The sequence below is a fragment of the Lissotriton vulgaris genome, chromosome 5 (assembly GCF_964263255.1).
Source record: "Lissotriton vulgaris chromosome 5, aLisVul1.2, whole genome shotgun sequence".
Lineage (NCBI taxonomy): Eukaryota > Metazoa > Chordata > Amphibia > Caudata > Salamandridae > Lissotriton > Lissotriton vulgaris.
Genome location: NC_141693.1, coordinates 837,507,559 through 837,530,878, shown reverse-complemented (window position 1 = coordinate 837,530,878; position 23,320 = coordinate 837,507,559). Strand labels below are relative to the sequence as shown.

Below are 23,320 nucleotides of genomic sequence, written 5' to 3'. Positions count from 1 at the left end.
ACTGGTCACCCCTCTTAGTAGATGTTAGCAGTTCTTCCCAGCTTCTACGTGCAGCCTTCTGGGTTTTTTTTGTATGAGTCCCTCAGTTGCCTAATCAGAGTGCTGTTTTTGGTTTCTAGGGCCTTAGCTAGATTTTTCTTAGCAAGAGCACATTCCGTGTCGAACCATAGGTTCGACTGCCCCGACATGATGTTATGTTTGATGTTCGTAGGCACTGGTTTAATTAGATGAGGCTTTATACTCAAAATCAGCATCTGATGGGTCTGAGTAATAGTTAGGCCACTAGATCGCTCTTCCATAAAATATGATGCTAGGTCAACAAAAATATTGTAAACATGTGACAGAGGTTCGACATTAACCAGAATAGATGGACATTTTAAGGCCCTCCTGTTGTTAGAAACCTGAGGTTTTGTCACCTCTACATCCCTGTCTGTTTGAGGTAGAGAATGCAGCAGAAAACCTTTCCCTACAACGTCTAAGAACAAATGGAAGTGATCACTTTCTCTTCTGCTGCTATCTACCTTAAAATCTTGGACAAGTTCCCAGTGACGGGTGCTTATCATAATATAATCTATGCGGGAGGATGATACTCCTCTTGAGAAGGTATTTGAGGATTTGAGGTCTAAGGGGATTCTGCCATTACATGATCTAAATCCATGTTCAATGGTAAAATTAAATATTTGTAAAGTTGAGGTAGAAAGTCACCATTTCCTCTGTCTCCAGTATGGGGATGCCCATAGCAAGTTCTTGTTCTTCAATAACCATATTTACTACCTGCAATGGCTCGTAACAGCAATTGAAGTCACCTCCAAGTATAATAAGCTCTTTAGATGGTATTGTATCAAGAGCTTCCTCTAACTGGGTGATTATTACTAATTCCTTTGAAGGTTCTCTGGGTCTTATATATATATTGAACAAGTAGAACCGGTACTTGTTCGGAAATTTTAAACTAAGTCCCACGATATCGTCAGTGGCAGTAGGAAAGATCACTACAGATGCATTAATATTATTTTTTATCCATATTAAAAGGCCACCGGATGGTCTTCCTCTAACTGATTGGTTGCTTCTAAGCTGAATGTTGTATAACCAGCTTTAAATAAAGGTTCTCTTGTCCAGGCTTCTTGGAAGAGGCAAATATCAAAGGAATTAATATAAGTCTGCCAATCTGGTTCTTGCAGTTTCCTTGTAAGCCCAGCTATATTCCAAGATACCATCTTTATTTGGCACAAATTAGATGTGGTATTAAGATGTCAGAGCTATCATAATTATTTATGGGATCTGTAAGTACTTCAAGTCGAGGACCAGTATTAATAAAATGCATAGACCCTTCGGGTGTCTCACTATCATTTAATTTAATGCACTCGGGCCTATGACCTTCCCCTAGGGTATACATTATAGATTGATCAACAAGTTGTTTGACGCCATGTGCCTTACCCAAGGATTGTATTGTATCACTCACTACAGGACACAAATTCCAAACTTGTGGTAGTCAATCTATTGCTTCAAGGTCACTGTAACACCTTAAGTTATTACATTGATTAGAATCACTGGTTCCCTTAGTTCTACTTTGCCTAATACTAATTTTAGATTGAAAAAGGGAATGAGATCTTAGATTCATAACAATTAAGTTCTCAGCAATGTCTTTTGAACAAAAGCATACCTTTATATCATCTAAATTTCCAGGGCCCTGAGGGTTCCTTTCCACATTTTTTATGTCAGATCTTATTATGGAAAGGCATTGTCTTTCCTTCCTAAACCAGTGAATTACTTTATTTACAAGTGACTCCCTGTCTTCTCTACTATTCGGGGCTAACCTCGATACATTGGTTAGGAATACATTATACAATTTTTGTTCATCTCTAGTTGAGATATAATGGCCCTGGCTGGCTCTAGAATTCCCCTCCTCAACAACAAGACCCCTTCCCGAGCTTGGCACCCCGGGCCAGGACCAAGATGGATGTAAAATTTCAAGATTTCAATTTTCACGCCTGGTTTAGTCCCAGAAGGAGAGCATATTTATTGGGCCAGTTCTCTTAAGGGGCTCCAAGGGTTTAGTGTACATCCTTGTCGTAGGGTAGGTGCTTTGATTTGCCGCCTGATTTATATTTTGGCTTACAGTGGTTCTATCCGATATTTTAGGTACCCACTTTCTTATATTAGGGGGATCAGGTTTCTTCCCTGTATTGGTTTTGCCCCCCAGGTCAGTAGTTACTATTCCTAGGTCTGTTGGTCGTCGATTTATTAATGCCTTAATCATTTTTTTAATAGTTATGACCTCTTCTTGGACGATGTTAAGCTTTTCATAGAGGTCTTGTACCAATTTGTGAGTAAGGTTGGTTTTCTCTGCGGAGCTTCCTCTGTTAATCCAAGGCCGATTGGTCCAATTGAAGCTTCATTTACTGCACAAACTACCTGAGCTTCCACCTCGCTATCCTCTACGGGCAGATACCTATTTGAACACTCTATGTTCACTACCTCATTGTGTTAAAGACTGTGTCGATCCCTTGCTGAATTACTGCAATTGCTTATGGCGGGGGAGGGGGTCGTGCCTGTAACCCGTCCAGATTTAGATGGAGACTCAATTGGTAGTAAAACTGGATCTTTGTTATAAGGTTGGTGCACAGTAATAGTTGGGCGATTTACCTTTATCATACCAGATTCTTCTACTATAATAGGAGGAAATTTAGTTTTTCCCTTTAGTATTACTCTCTTTCTTAGTTGATAACATACTTTCAACCTCCTCAATTAGCTCATCAATAGCGGCAAGAGTTCAATTCTCAGCTGCTGATTTAGCTAACTTTTGCGTTTTTGCTATTTTTTTCCTCCCAGTAATCATGTCAGCTGCTTTCCTCTTCCCCATTTTGCCTTGCTAATTGAGTAGGGATATCTGCGTCAGCTGTTTAATCTAGTAAGGAGAGTGCAGTTTGGGATAAGATTACAATAAATTCCCAAGGTATGATACTCCCAAATCTAGTTTTATTCTATTCTATCAATTATAGCAACACTGGTCATACAGTATTAGCGTTATCGATCTATGACCTGTGATAATCAACAATTTAATTAAAAACAATCAAATAATAATATTAGTATAACATACAATTTAAAAACAAAAATGTGAATCACAGATGCTTAAAAAGAGTGAAATACCTATTTTCCAGTTCGCTTTAGCACGGTTTGCAGAAATCTAGTATGTCCTTCTTCAATCGATAAAATAAGGCCTTTTCTGGGCTTTGACGGGCCCGCCCTTGGCCCGGGCAGCGCCCGCGCTGCGGGAGCCCTGAGCCGGATTTAGAGCGCCTCCTGGCGCTGGATGGTGACGCTCGCATCAGGCGCCACAGGGGGACTCTGGGAATTGAGTCCCCCGGTCGATGTAGGAACGGTGCAGTCCCCCGAAGACTGTTAAGGTGCAGGTGGGCAGGGCGATGGCAAAACAAGGAGCAGCAAGCAGGCTTGGGACCCGCGCTGCGGGAGCCCTGAGCCGGTTTTAACGCGCCTCCTGGCGCTGGATGGTGACGCTCGCATCAGGCGCCACAGGGGGACTCTGGGAATTGAGTCCCCCGGTCGATGTAGAAACTGTGCAGTCCCCCGTGGACTGCACAGTTTATATGCAACCGCTTTATATGCAATTGTTTAATATTAAAAAAAACACTATGATTTCCTCATTTCTATGGTGAGATTCCAGCCCTAGATTGTTGTAAGCACTTTATACCAGCCTACCAGGGAAGGAGGAATAGTACTCCTAAATATAAAAACTTATTATTATGCATATTTTGCATAATACCCATTTAGATTTAGAACAGCACGCATTTCTTATTCACATTTCAATAATGAGCTAATGGACATGATGCTAAAAAAACACTAATATTAAAGGTATTCTTAGTGTTAGAAGATGGGTCTATAGTTGGCAGTGGTTTGCACCCTGTCCAAGTACGGTCAGGGTAAGTAAGGTAAACACTAAGAATAACCCGTGCTCACCCCCTTGGTAGCTTGGCAAGAGTAGTCAGATTTATTACTAGAGGCAATGTGTGAAGTGTTTGTACATGCACACACCGTAACACAGTGGCAACAGCACAAAAGTACTCCATACCGGTTTAGAAAAATAGACAGGATTTATCTGAGTAAAATAAGACCAAAACAACAAATATCCAACATACACAAATCACTTTATGAATCTTTCGATATTTAATACAGTTCTAGTTCTTAGAAAACAATAGCTCCGCCTGCAGCTATCGGGTCGCGCTTGACTAGAACAAATCCACAAGCTTAGCCTGACGGTTAGGGAATGTGGGTCGGATACAGGAGTCAGGCACACCCTAGCACAGTACCTTGGATATGTTAAAAATCAACGATGGTGCAAGGCTCAGGGGAGGTGAGGTGAAGCGAAAGCAAGTGATGCGTCAGTTTCTTACTGCTGTGCAGGGTTGTTGGCGCATTGGCACATGGGGATGGTGCACTGCTCAAAGGAGGTGAGGCACTGTATTAAGTGAGATGTCAGTTCCTGGAGGCAGTGCAGGGTCATTGAGCAGCTAATGCCTGAGGATGATGCGAGGAGCAGGGGAGGTGATGCGTCGGTTGCAGGTGTGGTACCTTGGGTCCTTACTGTAGTGCAGTATGGGTAATGAACTTGGAGGCCAAGCTGTGAGACCTTGATTTCCTGGAGTATTAGGTCAAACCACTGGGCCACAGCTGTGGCGTTGGAGTGGTACAACATGGAGGTCAGTGGCGCGGTGCTCAGAACTCCTGCAGTGGTGAGTCTTTGGAGGCTCTACGTCTTCGGAGGAGCCTGCTTTGTAAGTCGCAGCCGTTGCATTGAGCGGGGACCACAGCTTCGGTGCAGGCAGCAGCACAGCATCAGAATTGCAGACAGCTCTGTTTCTGAAGTTGCTTGGCATTGATTTGTGGCTTGAAACTGTGCTTAGTGCCTGATACTCAGTTCCATTGGTGCAAAATTGAAATGCGCGCACCGACCGTCACATGCCTCTGGGCTTTGATATCTTTTCCCACAAAGCGAGCGGATTACATTAATCAGACGAGGTCTCTTTTTGATGCACGGAAACTCACTTCCAAGGGACCAGGAATTGGAATTGGCATCATTTGGCAAGTACGGCTATAAGCAGATGATCCCAGATACTCCAGGTGAAGTCTTTGATGGGTCTGAGACATCCAACAGAGGCAAGCTCAACTCAAGCCCTTGCAGAAACTTTAGAAAGCAGGATGTAGAGAGCAAAGTTCAGTCCTCTCACTCCCAGGACAGAAGCAGCAGGCAGCAGGCCAACACAGCAAAGCAAACAGCAAAGTGGTAGTCCCTCCTGGCAGCCCAACAGTTCTTCTTCCTGGCAGAATGTTCTCAGTCTAGAAGTGTTCTGAGAATATGGTGAAGAGGTCCAGTATTTATACCCATTTTAGCCTTTGAAGTAGGGATACTTCAAAGAAAGGTCTTTACAGTGCCCAAGACCCTGCCTTCCCTGGCCCTGGCTCCAAACACACTACAGGGGACGGAGACTTCTTTGTTTTGGGACATGCACAGCCTAGACCTGGCTGTTCGAGCAATAGCAGACCCCTTCCCCCAAGCGCCTTGAGACCCTGCCGGGTGAGTAGCGCGCTATACAAGTGTTATGATTGATTGATTGATTGATGTAGGTGCAAGTGTCAGCTCCTCCCACCACTCTAGCTCAGGAAGGCCCGTCAGTCTGGTGCCAAATTTTTAAAAATGCAACTCTATTCGAAATGGTTGATTTATTGTACTCAACAGTTTTTCAATAAGATTAATCCAGAAAGCTCTTCTATACAGTAATAGATGTGAATCCACAGAAGAAATAAATTAGTCCAATACGATATTGTGATGCTACAGACTACATCATTTTCGGTATTCGATTTTTGAGTACCTTGAAAGTCAACTACCGATTCACATTCTCCAAAAACCTGATTATAGCCCAAGTGGGTTATTTTCCAAAGAAGGGGATAGCTCTGAGATTCCAAAAATTGGCTTATATTTCAGTGTTCGTTAGCATAGTCATTTATTACGGAAGTGAAAGACTAAATTAATTTCTTCTTTCACAGACTGTTTAAAAAATGTGTAGAATAGGACAAGACTTTATATGTAATAAATGCTGTCGGAAGTCAAAAAACATTTTAAACTGTGGGATCATTTGTCTATTTGATTAGTAATTTCACATTTTTTCACTTTATATTTATCAGCTATGTCATTGTTGATTTCTCTATGTGCATGAATGATTATATTATTAAAATGTATGCAATATATTTAATGCAGATAAATGTTAAAAAGGATGATTATAGTTTTTACTATACCTCCAACTAAATAATACAAAAAGGAAAAAGTAGCTATGTTGCTGAAAGCTGGTCACACACAACCATGCCACTTCCTTTGTCTTAGCACTGTCCTGTTAACACATGTGCAAGTATTAAATGCAAAGACGATGGGATCTTTACTTTTAGATAGAGCTTACCAGTCCTCTTCTGGATGAACTGAATGAAATCTAAATGTGATCCTCAAAGATTGAATTGTGACACAAGTGTGGCCAACTATTTAAATAGGTATTGAAAGATTTAAAATGTGCTCAATATCGCTTCATTCCTGTTCCCAAACTACAGCATCTACGTCTATTTGTATGGATCCCATTTGCTGTGATAACTCTGAATACTATTTTAACCCTACTAGCGTGAGTGAACCACGTCATATGTTGCATGAAAACCTACCTACACAAAGGCTCAGAGTTTGCAGTTTTGATTTTGGTTTCTGGTGTCTTGCTAGAATTCAGATGACCAGGGAAGGTAAAAAGAGTCAATCAAATCAGTAGTTAATAGAACTAATGCTCAACCTGTTTCATCTTTTCCGATGATCGAGGTGTCCCTAAAGTCAGCAGGTATACAACATTCATTGGGTGGAGGCTTTTACCTGCACGGTTTTTCTAGGGGGACTATTTTTATATAATTTAAGAAGTATCGTTTTTCCTGACATTTAAGTTACTCCATTATGGCTTTCTACTGCAACAACTCGACTCCAGCATACTGAGGACGGAAGTGTCACCTATGTTTGTGAACCCGAAATTAAAACTACACTGACATCCTGAAATTCTTTCCTGGTAGGGGGAGATGGGGAGTGATGGACCTCTGAGTTCGGGTTGGTGTCTCTTCAGTTGTATAATTGTTTTGACTTTCATAAGTGTCAATTCCTTGTGTCCATCATTATTACATTTTATAAAATCTTAAGTTTCCAAAGATGTGTAAACACATTACATGTGATAAGGAATGGGAAACAAAATGATTACCTTTCTGAAGGACATTTCAACTTGAGTATCACCATTGAAGTTAAATCTCGCAATGGCGTCTCCGTACTCCAGTACCTGCATAGGTAATGGTTTCTTGGGTTGGGCTTTCTCTGTTGGTGGAAGTAGCTGAATAGAAAGGATCATGTTTGAGTATAATGAGAAAACTCAGTAACATATCGTAGTATCCTTGATTAGGAAAATAGCTGCTTTACCTCTATATATGATTTTGGAACGATTCCCACTCGTCCATGATGCTCTCCTTCATACCAGTTCTGATCAATCTGTTTATAGATGTAAACAACATCGCCTTTCTGAAGTGGAAGTTCCCTGCAGAAATAATCCCAAAGAAAGTTAGGTATGAATGTGTTAATTGCAGTGACTTTGGCATAACACTGAAGTTGCAATTTAAACCTAAAACACCTCAAGAACTGCAAAATAAACAAAATGTAGAATACTGTCTTACTGATTAAGTAACTATTGAAGCACAGCATACCAAAAAAGTAAATGTAATGCTTTAATTAGTCAGTTTATTTAGCAGGTCACTGGGGCAATGACCACATGTCTATAGTAAGTACCTGCTTTCAGATGTTGCACTTACTAAGGAAAGCACTTCCTTTTCTTCCGCTTGCAGCCAGGAAATCTCTGGTACAGGCTCTTTTTGTTAGCAGCCTTGAATACGGTAATGCTCTTCTAGCTTCCCCAAATGAGACATTGCTCTCTAACCTATGTTCGTGCAAAACACGGCTACATATCTGCAATTTGCCATTCAAATCTGCATCTTCCCTTCCTTTAAGAACGCTACATTGGCTAACAGTCATAAAGAGAATTACATTCAAGATTTGTTGCCTCACCCATAAAGCTTTCGTTGGGAAAGGACCAAGCTATCTACACCAGAAGCTTAAATAGCAATCTTCCTACTAGGAATCTGCGATTAATGGATAAAGGACTACTTTCCATTCCCACCATCTGACGCATAAGGTGCGGAGGCGGATCCTCTTCATATTTGGCACCTAACTATTGGAATCATTTGCCCTTCTACATTCACACCCGCACTGACTACACCAAATTCAAAAAATTACTAAAGCCTTACTTATTCTAATTTTGCCCTTTAGTCCTGCTGCTTGTGTTTATAAAGCGGCAAGATACCCCGTTAGTGTGATTCGTGGGCAATATTAAGTAAAAAAAAAAAAAATAATGAAACATTTGAAAATATCGTACTTGGTTCTCCTTCACATTTTAAAATTCCTGCTTCATATCCATATCTTCTCTTGACTAGGTGACTGACTCAATTTAATTAATAAAACTTTATTTAGTGTAAAAGCCATAAAAGTGTCTGATCATACAATAAATATAAATTGTTTAAATATACATATCTGATACAGGACAATTAAAAAGTCAGGTCAAAAGAAGAAGTAAAATACAGAGGTTATGGCATTATGACTCTTCATAGCTTTTCCTTACTAGTAAGACTCTAGTAATCAAATTTTATACACCACACCAGACTTCAGAAGAACCTAGATGCCGCAAATATAATAACACAATTTTACACTGTCTAAGTTTAACTTGGCGTAATAAGGGACCCAGAAATTCCTTTTGAATGCATTTAGACAGAAGCAGACAGTACTTGATAAACACATTTTAAGTACATTTTAGATATTCCAACTATAGTATCAGGTTTTTTTCAAATACTGCTGAACACCAAGCCTTGAAAATGTCTGATTCACATAACGAAACCAAGGGGGTCTTAGGTGATGACAGTAATTGAATTATATGATATTCTAATTCAGAGTTGTAATGTATTTAATTTGTAGCCCTGATGAAGTCAGTGATGCGTACACATCCATCTGACAAAACACGTGCTGACTACAGGAGACTACTTATGGTTGTGGATTGAAGGAATAAATCGACCAGAAAGCAAGAAGATTGGACCTTACTTATTATTTATGATAGTTATTTTGGTTGGTTGCTCAGTTATTGTGAGAGAGTTAGTGGCCGCTCTCTCCCCTGGAGCACCACGACATTTGATAAACGTGCGGTTAGTGTAGGAATACTCACAAGGTTTGCGCAAGTTCCCCAGCCACACCCTAGTTCAAATTAAGACCGTGGGCCTGCAGCACCTGTTATTCCCTGAGAAAAATAGAAGGAGTCTGGATTACATTACAATGAGTACAAGAAAAGATAGGGATAAGGTAGCGTAGGATTTATTCAAAGACCTAAGTGCAGTGGTTGCTATCAATAAAGCACTGAACCAGGGCAGTACTAAGCAGAAGGAAAGTTTGAAACAAAAATGTATTAGGTTAGAGAGGATGAAAAAAAATGAAACATCAAAGTGGTGAGGTGGGGCCACGTTAAAACAATACAAAGGTTGGGCAGAGTACCACATGGTCTGAGCTCACAGATCTTTCCGACGTATGATGACTTAGAGGAGGATCTCCTTTCACAGTGGGAAAAGGAGCTTACTAGTAACTCAAATAACCTGATGAATATTTTTCTAGAAAATGCAAGCAGATCGGAAGGTAAACTAGCTGTGGAAATAGATACACTAGAGAAGGAGATTTCATATCTTAATTTAGAGGAGCCTACCAAGAACAATTATGACATCCTGGAGGGTATTCTGAATAAACATAAGGAGGAAATCAAACAACGTAAGGCGAGGAAGCACAAGAGGGATGAGGCAGACTACCTCAATGGGAGAGTATTTACATTTGCCAAGAAGTTTGACCGTTTAATTAGACAAGATATAACTATAGGAGTGGGTAGAGCATCTTTGATAAGTAAGAAGAGTGCGACCTCAACTAGTAACATATCTAGAAGTGGACACCACAATTACACACTAGTAATAGCATTGATTTGTTTCATAAGTTGGTGCTACATGAAATTGACAGATGGGAACAGAAAATGAGCAGGAACAAAAGAAATTGTGTGAAGGATAATCTAACCTCACGGGAGAGGGCCGCCCCTCAAAGAACTCTCGAATGATCACAACATAATTATCAGAGAGGCGGATAAGGGGAGGCTGCACAGTGGTGATGGAAAAGGTGGACTATGAAAATGAGATTCTTATGCAACTAAGTGACGAGAGATGCTATAATCAACTATGTAGAAATCCCATACCAGAGATTACTCAAAACATTAATGATCACTTGAGAGAGTGGTATGACTTGGGCTTGATGAATGAGGGTGAGTACAGGTGCATGACAGTAGATCACCCTAGGTTCCCGTGTCTCTATACTCTACCAAAGGTGCATAAGGGATTACCTTTTCCTCCAGGTAGACCGATAATTTCGGGTATTGGGGGGCCAACAGAGAAACTCTCACAATATGTGGATAACTACCTGAGACCTTTGTATCGAATCTACCTTCCTATATTAGGGACACAAACCATATACTAAATATGCTATGTGATGTGAGGTGGTAACCGGTTATGACATTGGTATCATTTGATGTGGTCTCACTTTATACCAATATAATTTTTTTTTTAGATAAACGGCAGATTGGATTCATGGCACACTCCTCGACACAGCAATGTGCCGAGGAGTTAGAACCCCACCTTGCCGTTCGGATATACTATCAGCAGACTGCAGGCGGTCTAGCTGCAACAGGACCAAAAGGATCAGATCCGTCCCGGAAGAAACGGCGTCATTACAACACTGGTGATGACAGAGTGCAGTGTATGTCTACACGCACTTTGAGGAAGCTGAGAGGTACTACCTGAAGGTAGCTGAATATAGCAGCACCATCGACACTGATTATTTGTTGATTTTAATCAAGATACATTGTTAAAGTGGGATACTATTATTTTAATCCTGAGGAAGGTTTTTGGCTTTGAATTAATATTTGCCATAACCGAAACGCGTCGATGCAATGTTGGCTGGAGACACGCTAAGCTATTGAACAAAGAAACTCCTCTAATTAAGAAACTAACCGTACGATTTGGAGTGTGATTCAGTAATGTGTTCGGAGTAGTGTATTTCCCTCTTTTAATTGGAATCATTTTCCTTATGTATTGTCCCATTATTTGTGATTTATTTAGGGTCTATCATTTTGTATTGTTTTTAACATTGTTTTTAATATACCAAAATAAAATGTACATTTTTTGTATGACTGTATCATGTATAGCATTAGCTGCTCCTAATTTGTGATTTTGAATTGATTGTGGATGTGCTTGGTCTAAACTGTGGTTAGCTTATAAGTTCACCCAAAGGGGAAACTTTATTGACATATTAGAAATGACTACAACATTTCATAAGTTACACTAACATGTAATTTACACTGATTAGGTACGACTCCTTTGAAATACTCATGACGATACGTTGAATTAGGTGAGCCTTTGTATGAATTTCTAAAACATAGAATCTTTACTAGACACATGGGTTAGTTATAAAGAGGTGTGCCAAAATGTTCACATGATAACCTTCTGGGATATCGTAGACAGCGGGAACTTAACACTTTGTTTTTGTTATGTAAGTTTGGTATTCATTTGATATTGAGATATTTCCCTCCTATTGTATATAAATATGATTTAAAGAAATGAGGATTTAACTATTTGGGCACATGTCCTGGGTGTCTTAGGAGATGGGAGTAATTGAACGATTTAATATTTTAAGTCAGAGTTATAATGTATTTAATTGGTAGCCCTGACGAACTCAGTGATGCTTACACATCCATCTGAACAAACACGTGTTGGCTACAGGAGACTACTAATGATTGTGGATTGAAGGAATAAATCGACCTGAAAGCAAGAGAATTGTAACTTGCTTATTATTTATGATTGTTATTTTAGTTGGTTGCTCAAGACTATCTGTCTAAGGGATTTCAGCACTGTTTTCCAGGGCGATACAATCTTCTATTATTAATTTGGAAAAATTAGCTTCAGGAGTTCGTCATAATTTAAACTATAGCAATAGCGGTAACTTTTCAACAAATTCCTTGGTAGATCACATTCCAGTTTCTAAATGGCAAAGACTTCCAGCAGTCTCCTGCAGGAATTACAACAAACTGTGTATAAAGTTATTTGCATCACTCTGAAGAGAAGGAGGGTTATACAACCCCACATGCCAACGCCTTAAAGGCCAACTGGCATGCACTTACAGCGATATAATGGATCATTTCTTTCACAAATGTTATGCTATAGATGTAAGGAAAAACTGAGGTCACTTTCGGATAGGCCTTTGTAGTTGCATACACCTCACCTTCACTAAACGGCCCTAGTTAAGCCCTGAGTGAAAGGGAATTCCTAGATAGGTTAAACAACACAATCTTACCCAAAGAGTACACTTTTATCCTGTGCTTCATAGCTTTTGTGTGTTTCTGGACCACTTACCATAATATAAAATGTAGTTACAATTACTTTTAGGTCCAAATCAAACATAAAAGATGTAAATATTTAGCAGAAAATGAGACAGAGTCTCCTTCAAGGCGACTACTTACTCTGTGGACTTAGAATCAAAGTCCTTACTAAAAAATTGATATTCAAAATACCAATTTGAAACCATAAACTGTCACCTTGGTTCTGGAGAGGCGCAATGTAACAAAAACTGCCAAAAACTGGAAACTCCCCCATACCCGTCAATAGTAGAGTTTTGTATCAACCAAGTTTTCTGAAAACACAACAAATCAAAATTGGACACAAAAAACAAACAGTCGCCCTTTCCACCTTTCCCAACTTTGAGCAAGCAACCACAATGTTCCATGTTAGTAGGTTGAGTCCCCTATGAAGAGGCCCTTCAGGCTTATTCTGATGAGACCCAGATGCAATAATTGAAGTTCCCAGTACATCCTCCTGGATTGAACTAAGCTCCATTACGGTTCAATCCTGCACCTGCTAGAAATACAAGGGACCAAAAGTTCTGCAGAGCATAGTCAATCAATCTCCTTTAAAGTATCAAGGGGAGCAAAGTGATTTGAAGTGTCAATATTAAATCATATAGAGTTATCACTCTAAGTAAGGAGTCTTTCAGATGTGCCTGGGCACAAAAAAAAGCTAGTAAGACCTGGTTTGTAAAAGTAAATTAAGAGGGTGTGCCTGAATACTTCTTTGAAAGGCGAGTGGCAAAACAGACAAGTTCATCTGACCTAGCATCATAGAAATTTTAAAATGTATAACTATGCAGTACCCCCAGACTTGTTTGGTGGGCCTTCAACCCAGTCAAACCTTCTGAATGCAAGTACTTCGTTTATAAGGTCACCAATCCATATGGCATTCACCCTAAGGCAATAAGTGACCTTATATTTTAAATCCAACCAATCTTCACTTTTATCTGCAGCCAACGTAGGCACATCCTCAAGCATAATAAAATAAGGTGTGCATGCCGGAGGGAGTTGGAGACAAATTGCCGGCTTCTTGTCACTGGTACTATATGTGCATCGGCAACCCCGGGCAACGGATGCCGGTCTACATCTGGAGCATTTAAAGCCATTGACCTTGCTGATGGCATGTTCAAGTCAAGTCAAGTCAATAAAAACGTTATTCAGCTAAGTTCTGGCCATAAAAGTACATTTTACATAAAAGCACATACAATTTAGATTACAATACACAAGATGTAAATAATTTCATAATAAAAGACATGTTCTAACAACCCAGGTCATAATTATTAGCCCCCCATATTGTTTCTTTTACAAATTGCCCCTGATAAGAAACGTGCAACCTCATAACAAACAAGGGGGGAGGAAAGCATTTGTAAGTAAGTTAATGCTGGCCTAACTTATGTAAATTGGCAATCTATGTAGGATATATTTAACTCGCAGCTCGGTATAAAACCACAAAAAAACATAAAGTGCAATAGGTCTTGTTCAGAAAAGTTGTCACATGCACATGATTGCAAGGAACCTAACTTAGAAAACCTTTAGGTACAGTTAGGAGCCAATGAATACAATTAAACCTAAATCTAGATAAAATAAAACAATGATGCAGATTATTAAGAAAAGACCAGAACGGTTGTGATAAAATACGAGGACTTAAAATCATAAACTGTCTACAGGTAGGTTTTAAAAGTTGATTACCTTCTCTATCCAACTGTCGCCTCTAAAAATTGAGCTTTTAAAATTTTCACAGTTTCTACATGCAGCTTTCTGGGTTGATTAAAAATTTCTGGTTGTCCAAGAGCTGAAAGCTGTCGTGAAATATAATTTAACCAAGGAATTTCTACAGCTTTATCCGAACTCATGCAGTCAGCTAAAATAATCTGATTTAAAATTGCCTTTTCTCTTGACCAGATTTTTAGCCACCATATCAGGGGTGCTGCAGCAATATTATCTGATATGTAACCCTGCCTTAGTTCCTCATGTAAAATAAAAGCTGGAATGTTGGAGGGGGCAGCTAGGACTTTCTGTAAATGTTTATTTTCTACCCCTTGAAGTTCGCTACAATCCTTGTAGCCCCAAACCACCCTACCATACACTGTCATAGCGACACATTTCTCATTGTAGATTTTCAACAGTGGTTGTATGGGTTTACTCCCAAGTCTTCTAGCGAAATCCAATGATGCCCCAGCTGCTCTTGCCAAAGTATTTTTCTTTAGAGCGCGCTGTGCTACCCAAGTGCGCCTATCATCAAATATTACACCCAAATATGGGTAGATGGGCACACTGGTTAGCACGCCTCCATTACAAGGAAGGGATTTATTCCTCCCCTTTAAGGTAACCGATTGACATTATGTGGGATTTATAAAAATTTACTGCAAGGTCAAGAGCTACCATAAAATCAATAAAAGCATTAACTAGAGATTTCAACGCATTTGGGGTCCTGGCAATTAAAACTGCGTCATCCGCATATAATAGTGCTGGGATTTATTTAGAACCAACTCTAGGAATATCTAGACGAGAGTTAGACAGCACTGCCCCCAAATTATGTATATACAATGTAAATAACACTGGGGCAAGAATGCACCCCTGCCTTACCCCTCTTTTTATCTTCCACACATTGGATAAGGAGCCATCCAAATTATACCTTGCAGAGGCAGTTAGAGTAAGATGGGACCAGTGCAAAAAACGTACTAAATTCTTGTCCATTTCCTATTTATATTAGCAAATACCATAACTTAGACCTATTTACCCTATCTAAAGCAGGCGTTAAGTCCATAAAAGCCAATGATATGCGTCCTTTTTTAGCTAGGGTATATTTACTGGTAATCATAATTAAGTTCATACATTGTTTTATTGTACCTCTGCCTTTGTGAAAACCAAATTGCAATTCTGACAACACTTCCTTTTCTTCCAACCAGGTTGCTACTTTACCCATTATCTTTGCTGCTGAGTCCAACAAAGAAATCGGGCGATAGCATCCTGGGTCTTCCCTAGCGCCCTTTTTAAAAATTGGCAATATTACGGCGGTTGACCATGAATGTGGTTGACCTATCCTTAAGGCTGCATTAAAAACTCTGGTTAAAATTGATGGCATGTTATTTGGGGGGGAGAGGGGTACCTGCAAAATCCCTGAGGTGCATATTTCTTGCGAAGGGCAACTCCATGATGTGGGCTGAACGAAATGTATTGGGCAAGGGGTGCAGTGTCTCTGATTTGCACCCTGAGCACAGAGAGTTAATTTGTTCTCCGCCATTAAGTTTTCTCTCCTTGGCAGTAGGGAAGATGAATAATAAGGGCTCCATTTTTCTAACCAAAACAGTCAAGGAGGACTTGTATTGTAGCACATAATGCCTTTATTTCCAAGGTTGTAATATCACTTGAGGGACTTAGAGAATTTAAGCGGGCTGGGTGTGTCCGAAACCGTATATTTTATTGTCTGCGTAGACAGACAATGGTCTTTCTTTTTTCTTTTTGAGGGAGGCGAGTTTGAGGAAGCTGACTCATCCTCAATAGCTTCAATGTCTTCAGACAACAGAGAAGCAATAACACACAGATTTAGCCCAAGTCGCTTGACTTTCACTGCCGCCATGGGAAAAAAGAGTACTAAATCGTCTCCCTTTGGGGCACCCCTTCGTGTTTTGACTTCCTGGGTAGTGACATCCGGGATTAAGTCTTAGGTCACCCTTTGGGCTGCATCAATTCTCTCCTCAACTAAATCCAAGTCAGTATTTGTCGCAACCATTACTGAAGACAAATTATTAGTAATGCAATTCGATTCTGATGGCGGAGGAAGATAGCCTCCTTTAAATGCAGTAACTTTTCTTCTCCTTATGATGTAGAGTGGAATTCAAAAGATATGGAGTAAACTTGCATGCCAGTGATACAGTGACCAAAGGACCAAGTCTCAAAAACCAGGAAGAAAACCTCATCTAGGCTCTGATGGGCACAGATGAGGTAGGTCTTGACCTGGTCTTGGCCCAGGCACATTTAGAACATTGTCTACAGGGCAGCAAGGTTGGTGGGACTTGTAGTCCCCAGTGAAAGGCATCACTTTTCCCTGCACAGCAGGATGTGGCACATACTTTGTGGCACTCTCATTCCCCTTGTCCTGGTCTGCAGGGCAAATAAGCTTGTGGGACCTATCCCTGGTGAAAGGTGTCACTGTTCTCTCTGTACATCACTCCTATTAAAGGAATACGTTACATGTCTGGATGTGAGACATAGGAGGAGTGGAGCCTTGTGGGTACTAGTGCCCATAGACATTTTCTTTTACTGCCTATTAGACATGGTCTTAACCACTACTTACTCTACTAGGTCTTGTCGTGGCCATCAATAAACCCACAGTGTTTCCAGCCTTTTCATACTTTCTCACCAATGGAAACAATTATACTTTTTTGTAAATACCTTTAGAGCTTAGGCAAAAATGAAATTAAATGAATCTCAGAATCCACACATCTACTTTTCAAGATGATATGTCTTAGTGCTAATGTGACTGGTGAGCAAGAGTATTTCAATCTGGTACAATTTGATATTGATTTAGCTATCATTTATCAAATTATTTCCCCTGCACAACCACAGGTTAAGTAAAACTGACTGTAACTGGCGCAACACCAGCCAAGCACTTGCTGGCAAAAGGTAGCTTCTGAAACACACCACAGTAATTGACCCAGAAATTCATTGTGTGTTTGAAAAGTTATTTCCATGCTCTTCATCACTTCATGTGAATTTGGGGCCTCAAAGTTTCAGCAACATACATAATGTATGGCAATCATATTCACTAGTATAAGGGATAACTCTTAATATACTCAGTAGTCAACCTTCATGGCTCCTCATAGGAACATACTTTTTAACATCTGGATGCATTTTCCTGGAATTCAATTCAGTTCAGATTTGTAAAGCTCATAGCTACCCCAACGGGGTTTGCTGTGCAAGCGGAGGAGAAAGGAGCAAGGTCAATGAGTTATAAATACAGAGAATGATAGGCAGGAAATTCCATAACTTAGTCCGCAGGATGAGAAAGACCGCCCTATGTCTTGTCCATCTGACTTTAGGAATGGAGATGAGATTGGAACCCCATTGGCCCGAAGCTCCCACTTGGGGTTTTAAGGATGGATCAGCAAAACAAATATATAATGACCCTGCCTGGTGCATGGCTTTATGGACATAACATAATGATTTATACTTGATGCATTTTGCTATTGGAAGCCAACAGCGGAGATGTAGAGAGACTGAAGCACAGCAAGAGATATGATAGCGTAAGTGAGCAGCAGCATTCGTAACTATTTATAGTCGCTGTATCTGTAAGTTAGTAACACCCAGATACAGCACATTGCTGAAATCCAATCTCAAGATTTTGAGCCTCAGAAGGTAAAAGTCATAGTGTCTTTCTAAGGTATCTTAGCTGGCCCTAACAGGAAGCAGCTGCCTTACTTTCCTTTTGTGTACATTGTCCCTGAATCTTTGTAAGATTTACATTATTAGTTGTGTAGAACTGACTTTGTCTAGCCTTCCTAAAATTTCTTAATGTAATTATTATATTAGATTTTGATGTGGAGTAGAGGAGAATGAAAGATAGCTATGCAAGTGGACTTGCCCACAATCATTGCAGGATATTTTCCCTTGTTCTAGAGATGGAACCATCACAAGTTCTCCTGTACGGTAATGGGGAATGCTTCTGTCTCTTAATCAATGAAATCATTCTTTATCTAGTGGCAGAGGTAGGTCTAAACTGCCTTTAAGATAGAGGTCGGGGTAGGATGTATCCAGATCGGTCAGGCTTTGGGATGAACTTGTCTCACCAGAAAAGCTGTAGGCAGATACTTTGAAGGGCTGGTAGCAGGGGGAGGTAGGCACTGAAGAAGGACAAGGAGATGACTGTTGGAGAGGTAGGAGAAAAACAAGATAGGCTAATGCCCACATGCCAATATTTGGTATCAGAATGGGCTTTGCTATTCAGGGAGTGGGGAAACCATTTATTCACCAACCTAACATCTTATCTTCAAGAAGTTATTGCAGTCTATAGCTATCACTCAGGCACGTTCTCCTGCTCATACCTTGTGAAATACAAAGATTTGCCGATCCACACCGCATTTGTAGACACCTTCCTAGATGCTACCTCTGACGTCACCATAAACCACAAAAAGCACTGCATCCTGGAAGACCCAAACATCTGGTCTGATCATCTGATTCTCGCCAACTAAGTTTCCTCATGATAAACCTAGATTCTAACAACTTCTCCCAACCCTTCTTTTGAAACATTATCATCTGACACACCTTGGGCATAATCTTCTCTCTATTTGAACTCATCACAGTAACAGGAAACTTCCCCATCTTCTGGAGTGACCACCAGCTCATCTTCTTCATTGTCAACCTCTCCTTGGGAAAAATCACAGTAGCAAAAGTGACCAAGTTGACCAAGCTCAGCCTTACTACGCTCAACTCTGCTCTCTGACGTCTCATTGCCCACCTTAATAAAACAAGTCGAGCAGTTTTACGAATTGCTTTCCAAAAATTTCAATAGATTCATTCTCCACATGAATTTAATAAGTTCTACTTATTGACCAAAGGCTCAGCGACTCAATGAATAGATAATAAAAAAAAAAATTAAAACTGAGTTTTATATAGCGCAAACTTGACCCGAAGGAATCAGAGCGCTTTACATGAGCACCAGTTGTGTTACATAAGGACACATTAGTTAGTAGTTGAGTTATAAACTTTTATATAGAGCGAACATGATCCAGAGGGATATCAGAGCGCTTTACAATTGGAGGGATAGGAAGGTAACAGTTGCATTACATGTGTCAAATAGGAATACCAAACAGAACACATATCAAATAGGACTCAAAGAACACGTTTGTATCTACTAAGGCATATAAGTGCGAAATGTATATATGTATACATTGACTGGAATCAGTTGGGCAATAATCATGAATTTATTTTTAGTTGGATTTTTTTTTAGGCACAGGGAGATTAAGTGATTTGCCCGTAATCACAGGATGTTGCGCATCCTTGCCTAGTATACAGTGACTCTATGTCCATAACAATGAGTAGAAAATCAGGTCACTATTCTACACAGTTGATTTTCGAGAGTAAATCTTCAGTGTCTTTTATAAAGGAAGGCAAGTTGGTAACAAAATGTTGTAAAAAGAAAATCCACGTATTTGGAAATCATCTCTATGAGGCTTTTTCTGGCCGATATAATGGGCCTGCCTGGTACTGGAACCACATCTTTATGGATCTTTGGAATACAATAGAGCACTAGAGTTACTGTATACTCTATTTTGAGAAATCTGAATTCGTCCTTGGGTAGCAAACCTTGTCTCTTCCACTGAAACAAATGCTTGGATACAGTGTTCTGGAGTTCGCTCAAGTCCTGTTTGGAAGCTTTTCTGTAACATGTTGTGTCTGACAAATGTCTGTCAGCCTCCTGTCAGCCTCCTCCAAGTATTGATTGCGTTGCCATAAGACAATATTGCCCCTTTATCAGATTTATTGATAGTAATGTCATGTTGTTTGTTTGATTTCTTCATTAAAGTCGAATATTGTATCTCTTGATATTTCCTTTGATGAAGGGTCAGGAGAGTAGTGCGATTCAATCGTTTCAGCTCTTCCACTATTCTATCATTGAAAATGTCAATAGCATCCTTAGGCATGAGAGGAAGAAAGGTGGAGGCTGGGCGAAATGAACTTGTAGCTGGTTTACTAGTAGCAATGCCCAATTGGGTGGATGCAGGCTGTATGGACAAAGTAGGAGTACTGTCTTTATCGGACAGAGTGTAATAGAGGTAGAGTGGGAATATCATTTGCCTGCAAAATGTCATCAGGCTCACTGGCCATGATGCTGTCGTTGTTGGAAAATGTATTCAATTGAAAGAATGTTATTACTTTCAAGTTGCGAATAAATTTGAATACATCGATTCTGGATTGTCGATAAGAGGAATTGCTTTCTGGGCTATACGTCAACCCCAAAGATAAAAGCTGGATTTCTGCTGATGTTAATACAGTCTCTGTGAGGTTGATAACAGTATTGATACTTGATTGAGCTAGAGGCGCCACTTCTTGTTGGCTGTTCCTCTGTTTGAAATGTTGCCGGTGGATGCGCTGCCTCTCCCTTCTGCGTTGATTCCTGCCTCGCCTTGCTGTGGTGCAGGATTGCGGGGGCGCAAGGTCAGCCTCCGGTCCTGCTGCACAAAAGTCACTGCTTTTACTGCCTCAGGATGTCCCATCAACTCTGGTCTTACGAAGAAGCTCACTATCAGGCTCTAAAGACTTCAGAAGCAGGCAGCAAGAAAGTCACATAACCTCCGAAAGTGTCACCACATTAAAATGATAAAGCAACTGACCTGAACTAGTAAAAAAACATTAAAAAACCATAAACAGAATAGGTAATGGCATTACAGTTCTGATGGCTGGTTATATTTCCCTGCTTTTGTCCAGCTTGATTAATTTACCCAGGCTAATTTGGCCTATCCCTCGAATTTTTACGACTCTGGTATTTGACTGTTTCTCGGGGATATGTAAGAGACTTGGGAGGTATTTTAGTTTACGGGGAAGAGTTCTGTGGATGGGACTATTCTGGCGCACTGACACCGATTAAGGCAGCTAGCAACAAAGTAAGTTCTGTTTAAACTGGAGAACCAATCATTGACCTGACACTGATGCTTGATCTTCAGCAGAAAAGGCTTTTGTAACCCTGACGGTACAGTCTGCAAACGCAGCTGATCTGGCTGCATTTACTGCCTGAGATTTTTTGAAGAGACAGCGTTGCCCTTTCCTCCAAGGTACAGCACTTTCAGAATAAAGCAATCACAGCAATGATCAACACAAAGCAAAAACCTTCTAAATGAATTTAACAGGCAGCAATTAAAGAAAAGGCCATTGAGTGGAAATGCAACGCATTAATGAGTGGGGGGTGCAGCATTTCTTAGTGATGTTTCTTCTATTTCAATCAAAAGAGACTTACATTCTTATGTGCCTTATAGGCATCTGCACTGACCACTGGTCTCAGCTGTGTAGTCAAGTTTACCATGGGTCATAACGCAAGCGAGGAGACTGGGCATCCCCCTCCTATGGTTAAGAAGTAAGGCCCTGAGCACCAATGCTACTACAACTGCAGCACCAATGAAAGGTACACGACCAGTCGTTCCTCTTGTAAATTATAATCTCTTCCCTGTGTGTTGTAAGGGGCAAATTGGTAAGAAGGGGCTGCATGTAGGCGTGGCTGTCACTTAATTCTTAGAAGTGAGAGAGGCCGTCTGACTACATAGCAGTCACATTATGTGTGCTTAAGTGTGCCATTTTCATCAGAGCTAGCACTTTTAATTTATGATAAACTACATCAGTAGAAAGATTGTGGCTCCCCAGTGGCTATCACTTATCACTTTAACGTAAATAGGGCCACGGTCTTTGAGCAGATTGGTATTATTTCATAGATGGAACTGATGAAGCAGTGGATAGCACTGAAAACAGAGGTTTAAAACCAATCCAATGAATCAATAAAAAAACCAGAAAGCAAACCAAACTACAGAAAGAGGCACAAACTCACGGTCAGATGAAACAAAGGTGTCCTGGATCAGTAACTGAAATGTCAGATAATTGTTACTTATAAAGTATCAATATAAACGGGTTAAGCAACCACTGTAGTTTTATAACGGACTTCAAAAAATAATTGATAACCTGGAATAACTAATGATTTTTCATAAGCCACAAAGGGTGCCCTTTACTGTTGGAAAAACAATATCACCCCTTTCGGTGTCAGATCACTGAATTCCTCAAAACAATCCATCAAATAGGCAATTATAAACATTTGGGAAATTACTAACCCAGATTTTACAAACGGGAACCCAGACATCCTCTTTTAAAATTGCAAATAGTTGTACATCTTTTTTAAAGCAAAATTAAAAATTTCAAAGCCAACATCCAGAACAATAGTGAGGAATTCACCTTCAATGCGTCATCCCACCCATGCAAAAAGTATTTCTATCAGCTTTTGAAATACTGTTCCTACCAGGAATCCTCTTCACATAAAAAAAACGAAGAATACAATAACCTGCTTTTGGAACAAAGTCCTTCATTCTTCCTAAAAAGTTTACATGGACAACTTTCCAATGATATCTAGAAGGTTCTAAAAATATCCCTCGGGCTGTTTTATGCCCTTAGCGCCCTAAGCCTTTGTGATAGACCCTTCCTAATAAAACAAACGTTGGGCACCAAGTCACCAGCCAGCCACCACACCTCTTTATTCCCTCCCTGTAAGAGAATAAAAATGGTCCCATGAGAGCTTCAGAGGTTTGGGGAACCAGACACATTCCCCTGCAATTGCCTTTAGATATTGAGACCACCCACCTTGATCCTTTTAGACTACCTGAAGAAATGTGGATGGGTGAGAGGCAGAGCATTTCAGTGGATCTACATTTTCTACATCAAATATAATTGGAAGATCAATTTTGTGGGCTACCAATTCCTCGTATATTGAGCCCAGAATATTTTGCACACTCCAGTCTTCAATGTAAATGTAAATGTGTTTGTATTTATATAGCACCTTCTACCAAGAGGTCTTGTAGCGCTGTATTCATACCGCTGTGAAACCCTTCCTGGCTTTCCTATGAGATGTCCAATCCTGGGTACCCCCAAGGTGAAGCCAGGCATCCAAGCGCTGCTGGGGCCGTTGTGGAGATTAAGCAAGCTATTGCCCAGAGTCACAGAGTGGGACCCATGATTAGAGTAGG

At 40.2% G+C, this 23,320-nt stretch overlaps 1 protein-coding gene across 33 annotated transcripts in view; it reads right to left on the bottom strand.

The window, feature by feature from the left end:
* The window catches only part of SORBS1 (sorbin and SH3 domain containing 1), a 1,099,691-nt gene that overhangs the window by 111,456 nt on the left and 964,915 nt on the right, over positions 1-23,320 (bottom strand). For all 33 annotated transcript variants that reach the window (XM_086922349.1, XM_086922367.1, XM_086922341.1 and 30 more), the window contains 2 exons: positions 7,502-7,616; positions 7,290-7,415 (listed from right to left, as the gene is read on the bottom strand). In XM_086922349.1, coding sequence (XP_086778475.1) covers positions 7,290-7,415; positions 7,502-7,616 — 241 coding nt within the window. The remainder of the gene's footprint in view (positions 1-7,289; positions 7,416-7,501; positions 7,617-23,320) is intronic.